This window comes from Protomyctophum parallelum, assembly GCF_964188405.1.
Source record: "Protomyctophum parallelum genome assembly, chromosome: 16".
Taxonomy (NCBI): domain Eukaryota; kingdom Metazoa; phylum Chordata; class Actinopteri; order Myctophiformes; family Myctophidae; genus Protomyctophum; species Protomyctophum parallelum.
This window is the reverse complement of record NC_139711.1, coordinates 3331697-3342559: the sequence shown is the minus strand read 5'-3', so window position 1 is coordinate 3342559 and position 10863 is coordinate 3331697. Positions and strand designations below refer to the sequence as shown.

General features: G+C 43.9%; 2 protein-coding genes across 2 annotated transcripts in view; both read left to right on the top strand.

Annotated features, from left to right (window-relative positions):
• The window catches only part of sh3bgrl (SH3 domain binding glutamate-rich protein like), a 31342-nt gene extending 25224 nt beyond the window's left edge, over positions 1-6118 (top strand). Inside the window, exons 2-4 of the mRNA XM_083785691.1 lie at positions 563-748; positions 3288-3368; positions 4787-6118. Of these exons, the coding sequence (XP_083641817.1) occupies positions 563-748; positions 3288-3368; positions 4787-4822 (303 nt within the window). The 3' untranslated portion in view covers positions 4823-6118. The remainder of the gene's footprint in view (positions 1-562; positions 749-3287; positions 3369-4786) is intronic.
• A 2959-nt stretch (positions 6119-9077) lies between these two features.
• LOC310873222 (uncharacterized protein) lies at positions 9078-10465 on the top strand. Its single transcript, XM_083785558.1, has 2 exons — positions 9078-9309; positions 9622-10465. The coding sequence occupies exons 1-2, from the start codon at positions 9156-9158 to the stop codon at positions 10329-10331; spliced, it is 864 nt and encodes a 287-aa protein (XP_083641684.1). The 5' UTR covers positions 9078-9155; the 3' UTR covers positions 10332-10465.
• Positions 10466-10863: the final 398 nt, after the last annotated feature.

The following is a 10863-nucleotide window of genomic DNA, read 5'->3' as shown; positions in this document are numbered from 1 at the left end:
TAGCTAAAGCATAACATAATGCTAACATCAAAAGGGGTAACTTCCCGCCCAAAATGGGTTAAAGGACAATTTATAGTTTATTTATGTATGACAACCAAAATTACCTGAATATAATGTTGAGCATTAACACATTAACTGCCCGGTATTAATTATTCCGCCACTGCCAGGGTTTTTCAGTGAATACCCTTATTTCGAAGGCCCACGGGATCCACGACGTGAACCGGACGTAAACAAACGCTGCAAGTGTGTGACAGACGATCGTCTTTTCTTTCACCCGGAAAATATATAAATTTTTTAGCCGTAATCATCTGTTCTTTAGTTATTATGGGCCTTGTTTTGACCAAAAAAAGGCTACATTGAGGCGGATGGCGACGGGAGTTGTCACTTCCGGTTCGTTTCCTGCTTGTATCCGTTGCTCAGCAAACCTAGAACCGTTCATACGTCGGCGAAGAGCGCCATCTATCAAACCACTGAAAACACCCTCGCACCGTCTTTGTCAGTCAATGTCGTGTGACAAAGTTTAACCGACTCCTCCCCCTGTCCATTGACCCCGCCTACACAGATTAAGAAGCAGCAGCAGGATGTGATGGGATTCTTCACCGTCAATAAGATAGAGTTTGAGGAGTGTGACATCGCGGCCAACGAGGACAACAGGAAGTGGATGCGCGAGAACGTTCCGGAAGAGTGGCGGCCGGCCACTGGGAACGTCCTGCCGCCGCAGATCTTCAACGAGAGCAAATACTGTGGGGTGAGAGGGCCACACACACGCACGCACGCACACACACACACACACAGACACAGACACATTCAGCAACTCTCATTTTGATAACAGAATTGTGCTATAGGCCTCTGTTCTACAATATTGAGCAATCCAGCCACCATTTGGACCTGACATTTTGAGCCTCCCTGGCTGATGAAGAGATGGAAACTAATATATATTATGAACACAACTTTTGTTGTACGCAAGCTAGCAGACACGCGCTGTGCGCTTGTATATCTGCTATTTTGGAGAACCACTGTTCTAAACCAACATTATATATATATTTTTTTTTTTAAGATATTTTTTTGCGGCTTACGCCTTTTATTGATTTTTGAAGGGACAGACAGTAGGCTGACAGGAAACGGGAGAGAGATGGGGGGATGACATGCAGTAAGGGCCGTGTCGTGTCCGGGAGTCGAACCCGCGGCACACTGCGACTGGATTACCAGTCCGGTGCCCAGACCGTTACGCTACGGCCTGGGCCTAACATTCTTAATCCCAAGAGTTTCCCAAGTGTACGCTATAGCTAAAATCTAAAGTAAAAATGTACGCTACAGCTAAAATCTAAAGTGAAAATGTACGCTATAGCTTCAATCTAAAGTAAAAATGTACGCTATAGCTAAAATCTAAAGTAAAAATGTACGCTACAGCTAGAATCTAAAGTGAAAATGTACGCTATAGCTAAAATCTAAAGTAAAAATGCACGCTACAGCTCAAATCTAAAGTAAAAATGTACGCTATAGCTAAAATCTAAAGTAAAAATCATAAAAATGTACGCTACAGCTAAAATCTAAAGTAAAAATGCACGCTACAGCTAAAATCTAAAGTGAAAATGTACGCTACAGCTACAATCTAAAGTAAAAATGTACGCTACAGCTAAAATCTAAAGTAAAAATGCACGCTACAGCTAAAGTAAAAATTAAAATGTACGCTACAGCTAAAATCCAAAGTAAAAATGTACGCTACAGCTAAAATCTAAAGTGAAAATGTACGCTATAGCTAAAATCTAAAGTAAAAAAAATCACACCAGTGTGAACCGAGTGGTGCAACTCCCGTCTATTGGTTCTCTGTATCGTTCCAATTTGTATCGTCCAATTTCTTCTCTGTATTGTTCCAATTTCACGCATGCGCACACCACTCGTGCTCATGACAACAGGATCATTGCTGGTTGTAGGAGTGGTTGCATCACTCTGGTGCCCCCTACTGGTATAAATAAGTAACATACTCGTGCTCACTTATACATACAGGTACACGGACATTGCTGGATGTAGGAGTGGTTGCACCACTCAAATATTTAAACTATAGCTAAAATCTAAAGTAAAAATGTACGCTATAGCTAAAATCTAAAGTGAAAATGTACGCAATAACTAAAATCTAAAGTGACAGAAATGCTTTCCCGGTTTTGAACGTGTTAAAACTTTGGAGCCTGATCCAATGTGCATATTTATTGTTTTTGCTTTAGATTGAATAATGAAGCCATTTAATTGCAGTCTGCATCCAGCCATCCTAACCCATCTAATAAGACGCTTCACATCCGCCGGCCTGGAGGATGTGCTGGATTGAATGTCACACACACACAAAATAAATAGTGTGCTTGCTCAGATACTTAACAACAGTAGGACACCGAGGGACATGTTTGTGTAAGACAAATAGAGAAAAAGAGAGACGGAGAGATTATGTATATATTTACTCCGGCATCCCTATCTTGGGCATGTCATTTTTGTCCGAACATTTTCTAAATCTCTCCAAAAATATCAAAACGTTTCAAACATTTTAGAAGGTTTGAAGGAAGGTCATTGCAGCTGTCCGTAACTCACATGGGGACATACATACATAGACACACATAGCTGTTCATTGGAGCGGTTAGGCATCACTCAAAACTGTAAGAAGTAGTGAAAATAGCAGACCTATACAAGCTCACAACACGTCGCATATCTGCGACGTATGGGAACCATATAGACTATTATAACGGTCCTAATAATGCATGATAATGATAGAGCACATTCGTCCAGCCGGTAAACAGACAGCACCTGGTCGTATACGTTCTCTGTTCGCTCTCACGGGCCTCCTTGAACAAACGCGACGCACCCGTCCGCTGGTATCCAACAATAGAACTCGTCATAGACCTAGCCATGGCCGCCCCTGGGCACTGACGTCACCTGACCTTTTCTTTGTGACCACCGCGCTCTGACTCATGGTGCGTTACCCGTTCAAATCACGCAATAGAAATAACGGTGATGGGTCGCACACGACCAAGAACTGCTTTAGTTTGTATTCTTGCATAGTGAATACTAGACAAACGTTTCTCTATTATTCACTATGCAAGAATAAAAAACTAAAGCAGTTCTTGGTCGTGTGCGACCCATCACCGTTAGTTCTATTTCACTGACCTGACCTGACATCTGTTTCACATTAGCGTCCCCGCAGAGCTCAGAGTTCAGGGATCCAAGTAAACCGATCCCAGATCAATCCCGCCTCTCGGCTCGGAGGCCCCTTCTTAAGTTCTTCCGTCTCTTTTCTGTTCCAGAACTATGAGGCGTTCTTCGATGCCAGAGAGGAGAACGGCGTTTATGCCTTTCTGGGTATGACTGCTCCCCCAGGCTCCAAGGTATCTATATGCAGAATCTGTCTGTGTGCGTGTGTGTGTCTGTCCCCCTCCCCTGTATAGCTCCAAAACCTGTCTGATCCATTGACTTCAAACTTGGCATCTGTATCACCGAGGACCTAGCCTGGGCACCATTTCATTTCGGTATATGATCCGGTCGGGAGCGGATGATATCGTTACGTCATGTTGTAGTATTGTTTTGTAGTCGACAGGCAGGAACAACAGGCGTCAACTTTATTGAGGGAAAAGGAAGGTTCCTTCCTTTTTTCTCAATAAAAGCTACAGGCTACGAGAGCTTTTATTAATTTCCCAATACTACAACATGACGTAACGATATCATCCGCTCCCGAGAGGATCATACAGACTTTTGAAACAGAGACCAGGCTTTCCTCCGAGGTGGTGGAAAGCCTGGTGAGGCGAGGTTACCGAGGACCCACATGAAATGTAAAGTCGGTTGGATCAGGGTCTGTCCAGAAATATTTATAAATCCACAAATCTGGATGGTAATGGATAATGGATGCTGCATTAAGTAATTTCACGACAGGTACAACAGGTTTTGCATAACGTGGACCCTATCCTGAAAAGTGTGCGTGCAGATATTCAGATTTTCTGGGGTTAAGAAGACGGTTTGTTGGTGTATGTTTATGTTGTCACGTTTATTTAATGTGTATGTTGACGATAACCGGCTAACATCGGCTTGCGATGCACCGGTGAACTTAAATGTGTGTGATTGGCTAGTTCTGCTATATCCCATAGCTCTGAGCGACAGTAGCGGTGTGGGAAATGAAACCTGGTTTGTGTCAGGGGAGGCAGGCAGGGTTGCATAAGTTTAAGCAGTACAAAGTTACGGTAAGGTAAGCCGCTCAACACACATACATGAGAGAGAGAAAAACAGAGAGAGAGAGAGTTGTAAAAACATTCCTGCAGACTACTTCCTGCCTCACTGGATTATTAGGTGCTGTTTATTATCATAGTATCATATGGGAGACATGGCTTATACAGTAAGGGTTATTATTATATCACAATATTCACAGGTTAAAGAGCAGAGAGAGCAGTGAGGACAGGACGTCTGGGTTTATTTCTTTACACTGTTGTCAGGTGGAATGAATTTGTGTACATATATTCATATTGTATTAAAATATAGAAGAGTTCTGCATAATGTCCAGCCCCATGGCCAGATTTAACACATGTTTTACGCACCATGCACACACACTCTAGTCTAAACATTACATAATCCCTACACCCAGGCAGGCCTCCTCTACATTTCCTGTCTGCCGCCACCTGTCTACGGTGAGGGGAGCTGCAGGGAGGTCTGACTGTTGCCATAGAAACACTGGGGCTTTCCTGTGTCACATTGTGGCGGAAGAATAAACTAATGCCCTCCATTTTAACACCTCCCTCCCATCTGTCTCTCTGTCCAGGAGGCTGAGGCTCTAGCAAGGAGGGAACAGCAGTAGTTCTACCTTTGGACCACCGGCCAGGACTTAGACCAGGACCAGAACCCAGACCAGGACCCAAAGAGACCTGGACTAGACCCTGAAAAAGAAGAAGAGGAAGAAAAGAAAAGAAAAGAAAAAAAAAGATAATAAATAAGCAGCTCTCTCAACTCCATATTTGTAAATGACTGTGTCCGCCCAGCTGTGCCTTGTGAGAGGAGGTACCGTAGCAGAGCATGATGGGTAAAGAGGAAGTGCTCTGCTTCCTTCCGCTAACCTCAGCTAAGCCGTTTGGCCTAACCACAACGCAAGTCAAACATTTGAATATTAATAAAGATCCTTAATATAGGCTACTAAGATAGGCCATTCCACGCCCAGCCACGAGTACGAAAAGGTACACAAAATGTACCCCCCCCCCCCCCCCCCCCAATCGTGAATCCGAAATCCACGTGACAGATATAGGACATAAATCGAAGTCAGCCGGTAACAATTCTGTTAATTTCCTTCCTGTGTGAGATGAGTGCTGATGACGGAGTAATGTCTATGAAAGACATTACTGCAAACGTAGCCACAATGTTGCCCTCCAACCATGTTTTGTTGACATAAGAACACCTATTTAGTCATTTAGTTAGTCATTTAGACACCGACTGCCAACCTTTTTAAGGGAACAGAGTAATTCAACAGTTCAGAACGGTAAAAAGTAAAAGATAAATAAGGTTTTGAATTGTAACAATCATGAACGTACGTAATATTAAGTACATTTTGTATTCGTCGTACTCGTCTCGGTGGATAAATGTCTATGGTAGTTGTGAATGAAACATCCCTGTTGAGTCACGGTCCAAATCTTCAACACCTCCTGGAGGAGAGTTATTTATCCCGAGTTGCCTGAGGTCTTTATTGCCTTCATTTCGTCTTAATGCTGTTTGTAATTTCAGAACTGTTTTCTGTGAGTCGTGTTAATTGAGAATACAGGGCCAGACCGTTCTGTAAAAGGTAGCATGGGGGAGTGTGGGATGCATTATATAAATTTATATATATTTTTTGTATCGTTTTAGGGAAGTGAGAGAGAACAGTTACATTTTCTGTAAGCTTTCTGTTTCACTTTGTGTTGGTACTAAAGTCAACCTCAAACCTTACATCTGCTCACATTTCCTCAGTTCAAATCAAACTACAGATCTGTTTCTAATGACTTTCCCCCATTCTTATTTCTAACTGTTTAATCACAGCACCTTGATGCCACGAAGTGAATGTGCCCCATCCTGTTTCTCAATGAAAAGTGTTATTTTTTATGTATAATAAAAATATTGTGTTTACAGACTTTTTCTGGTTACTGGTTAGTATTACATAAAATAAGCCATTTATATTCTCTCTATCCCTCTATGACCTTCTAACACACTCTTTTGTTTCTGCAATTTTGTTAATGATGAATGCACATTCAAGCATTCTCCCATCTTCCCTAGAACACAACATGATAAGAAAGAATCCCTAACTTAACAAAACACATTCCTCTTATATAGTTTCTTCAGATGCGCCATCGAAGCAGTCAATTTCTCAAGTAGAAATGCACTCTGTCGAGGTGCCAACTTGCGAGTAGGCCATACATGGCCTATACTTGTGTGCAAGCAGAGCGCGCAAGTACTGCTACTAACTAATGTCTATTACAACTACTGTTCTAAATCCTTTAGACCCGTTATTGACGAACCTTTAAACGTACCTTAGTTACGTCACCATCAACAGCCAATAAGGGACCACCATTCTTACCCCGACATACATACATGTACATACCCAGCCGATTACCAAATGTCCCTTAGTTACGTCATCAAGAATGGTGATCCCTTATTGGCCGGTGGACAACACCGACATACATACCCAGCCGATGAGCAGTAGCCTACTTGCACGCTCTGCTTGCGCAAGTCCACAGAGGAGAGGGGAGGGAGCGATGTCTTTCTATACATACTGTAGAAAGACGCCTCCTTCGGCTCTGCGGTGTATGTAAAGGTAGGGAAAGGCTTCCGTGTTGGTGCTACAAGTTTCGCGTAGAGTCTAGAGACTATAGTGCTTCACGTAAGCTACCACGTGAGTCACAGAGCCCCGGACAGGATGCACTGTGATTGGCCAGTATAGTCACTTGAGTGGCAGCGTGGCGTAACGCCAGGGCTCCACTGGGCGCGTCGCGTCTCCGTCGCGTCCTGCTCGTGTCATGACAACGTCGACGTCACGCTAGAGGTGCTCCACCGCGGGCCTTTGAAAACTGCGCGTCAGCAAAACATTTTTGTACATGACTGGACGCGTGCGTGCGTCAAAAAACGAACCGGGGCAATTTTTGAGTCACCGAACGCAGCACAACGCAACGCAACGCGGGCAGTGGAGCCACCCTCCATTGATTAAAAGGGCACATTCCCGACGTTGACGGAGACGCGACGCAGACGCGCCGCAGACGCGCCCAGTGGAGCCCTGGCGTAAGTGTGCCTTCCGCACTTCCGGCACACTTCTGCCCTCATGTCGATACCCATCACTCCAAGGAACTGCAGCGGCCAATGACATGAGGCATCTATTTGTTTTAATATCTATGGTTCATACACTGGAAAGAGGCAGTCGGGTGCAGGACAGAGCGTAAGGCCTATTGATGCTCCAGTTTTAGGTGATAACCTCATCACTGAAACCTGGAGCCTTTAACCCATTCTGAACGGGCACCCATTTTGGTGTTGGCATCATGTTATGCTTTAGCTATTGAAAAATAGCAGATCTACAAGCTCATATCGCGCCACCGAGTGGCGCGATACGAGCTTGTAGGTCTGCTATTTTTGAAAAATCGAAGAGCGACTGACATTTCTAGAATATGATCTCAGGTCAGAATGGGTTCATCAGACCAGTGTGTGTCCAGTGGAAACCTCGTATGAATCTGATCTCAGGTCAGAATGGGTTAAAAGACACTTTAAGGGAACACAGAGCAGTGACCTATAAGCGATCATGACCGCTTTGCTGGGCCCGGTGGATGGGACATTTTTATTAAAAAAACTCACTCATTGATTCTGATGATGATACCAAAATCGGTTTTAATTGACAAAAAAAAGCTTATCAGTTCAAATATTGATATGCAATTAAAATGTGATTATAATTTTGATTAATTAATTACAATGCTTTTTATTGAGTCCCAGCCAATGAGCAATAACTATGTTTTTTATGCATACATTACTCACATAATTAAGTCATTATTCAAGAAATTAAATGATGAACTAATAATTCATCAATCTGGGAACCCATCGGGTTCTGCTATTTGTTTAGAAAATGTTATTGAGAGATTCAAATAATTCATAAATCTGAGAACTAACCCAAATAGAAATATTACAGTAGCCAACATTGGAGAAATGAGCAGGTGGGAAAATTCAGAATCCTAGGAGAGGCAAGACAGGAGAATAGAAATGCAGGCAGAGGCCATGAGAACTAGAGGATGATAATGACCTATGCTCTCACTATTTTTTACTTTGACTTATTATTAGTATTTTTATTTTTAAGTTGTTGCTGTCTTTAACTATAGGAGGAACATGTTTTCCCCCTAGAAGCTGCTTGCTGATGGAAAACAAACTTGAATCTCGAGTTCTATACTAAATAGTCTGTTGTGAATGTCATTATGGGTGAGATGTTTCAAAAATGTCCGTAAATTGTATTCTTATTTGTTTTTTTAAACAGCAGATCCAGATTGTAATGTGAGCTTGTGGGTGGGCTATTTTTTGTATGACAAAGTATAAATCAGGCTTAATTGGTTGGGCTTCTGTGGTTTATGGGTTCTGTATGTTCCCTTCGTGTTCATGTGGGTTTTCTCCAGGTGATCCGACTTCCTCCCAAATGAAAAACACATGCACGGGACACACCCATACCAGTGTCCAGCAATGTATTGACACTCAGTAGCTGCACACTGCTCCTAGATTTAGGATAGGTCAAAAGCATATAACTTAAACTTAACTAATGACCCACAGTGAAACAGCAACCCAAGGATATCTACCTGGATGTTTCTTAACTGTGTTTATCACTCCTCAGAATACAATAGTATCTACGCAAGTGTTTGATTCCCTTCAACCACTGTTCACTGTTCTCATTTCCATGACTGTGGCATTCCTTTCCTAGTTGAATAGGGGAAGTATTGCGTGTATGTGTGCGTAGAAGCGGGAGGCCGGAGTATGTGTCAACATTACTGTGCAGAAGTGAAAGAAACCAGTTAAGCTTTATTATAGCTCATAACACACACAAGCCCACTTTAGCATTAGCATTTGAGACGAACACAACCAAAGAACTCAGACGGGAGTGACACAATAAGAAGACAGACAGTCAGACGGACTGTCTGACAGACAGTGCCATGCTAGGAGAGGGCTTTCTGAGAGTGCTGCGATACAAGGAGGAGAGAAGGCCGACCTCTGCCACAAACCGACAAAGTACACAGAGTCACCCCGGAGATACGACTGGAGGAGTTCTACCATACTCAGTCAAGGACACACTTTCAGTTGAAGCAGGTAAAAAGTGATCATAAAATGATTTCATAGACATCTAACTCATCATATCGCTATAGTGACGTAATCTAGTTTCTGTTGACATGAATACAAATCACAAGACGATTTTTCATTTTGTTAGATGAAGTACAGTATAGCAATGTCAACATGGTGGTGTTCAAATAGGCAGAGGGCAAAATAGACTTGGTTTAAATAGTGAGTTTTAAACTTTTCCTTATCAGACCCTGATGTTATAAGTAGGATGTAGGCCGAACACAGAGCCTGTTGTGACTGGCAGCGGTGTCTAAGGATGTCTTTGGTATCTCCATCCTATAGGCTGTTCACCAATCCTGATCCGGCACCCTCAAATGTCTAGTGGCTTCGAGACTTCGTGCAGCCTCCTTGCTCAATACCCGGACGTCCGCCTGGGGCAGGAGACGGACGACCATCTGGAAGACCCCAGCGGAACGCTGAGAAGCACTTATCGCAGCAGCTATCGCAATATTCCTGGTGTTGCGCAACGACACGCACCAGAGGCGGAGGACCATGGAAACCGCAGGGAGATCCAGGGAGAGCTGATGTCGTCTTCCATGTCGGACCAGGGTTACCTGGTGATGGGGACCAGCCTCACCGATAGCCTGGATGTGCCTGCTGGGTCCAGGTTGGGCCCCATGTCTAACTCTCTGCTAAACGGGCTGTTGGACAAGCAGCTGGACGAGGTCTACCTGCAACATCTGACCGACAGCTTAGCCCGATGCAACTCCCAGCTAGGGAACAGTCTCCTCCTGCAGGGCCTGGTGCCCCCGCCTCAGAGACACATGGCGGCCCAGGGCCGGGAGGACTCCCTGGAGGCCGGGTTGGGAAGAGAGGGGCAGGCGGTGGACCACGGCAAGGCCATCGGTTATCTGAGTACCCTGACTGGACCTCCGTGTTCTTCCAACTTCAGCTCCCCTGTGCTGCGGATCTCAGAGGCCGAAAATGCGAGACATGGCCAAAGCATTTCCGGGGGTCCCCAGCCAAAATCGTTGAGAACCCCTGCTCTATAGCATGGGTTTTCAACAAGTGGTCCGTCGAGGCTTTGCATGTGGTCCCTGACCATGCATGCATTTAGTAATGTAGGATTCAGGTGTAAAGGAGCAACTTGAACACTCAGACATGAAGGAAGCATGAGTTCAAGTCCGTTGCTCTCCCCTTGTCCCCCATATATGGGGACTAGGTTGGTGGAGGGTGTGTAGAGCCCAGGATCACATTAGATGATTGACACAGGGGTGAAAAATGGGTTACAAAATCGTGGGATAAAAAATATATTTAAAAAATAATGTTTTAAATGTTCTTTCCACTAGTTGAGAAACCGTGAACTGAATGACCTGGTGACCTATAATGAGTCCATCCATGTAGTCAGATCTGCTGACAAGTTGGAGTTCAATAAATTCAACAGAAAAAGGGAGTTATAGAATCTCAAGAAGGGGGAAGTGCACCGGATTGTCTGGTTGAGTTATTATTAGGACATTTTACCAGTACTAGTCAACGGTTGAGAAACAGTGGGATGTATACACATGGGATGGATAGCAAGTGTTA

Bases quoted from the DNA above. Each gene is read 5' to 3' on its own strand.
- LOC310873222 (XM_083785558.1), top strand. From the start codon at position 9,156: ATGCTAGGAGAGGGCTTTCTGAGAGTGCTGCGATACAAGGAGGAGAGA. The intron at 9,310-9,621 runs GTAAAAAGTGAT...TCCATCCTATAG, and splicing joins CACACTTTCAGTTGAAGCAG to GCTGTTCACCAATCCTGATC.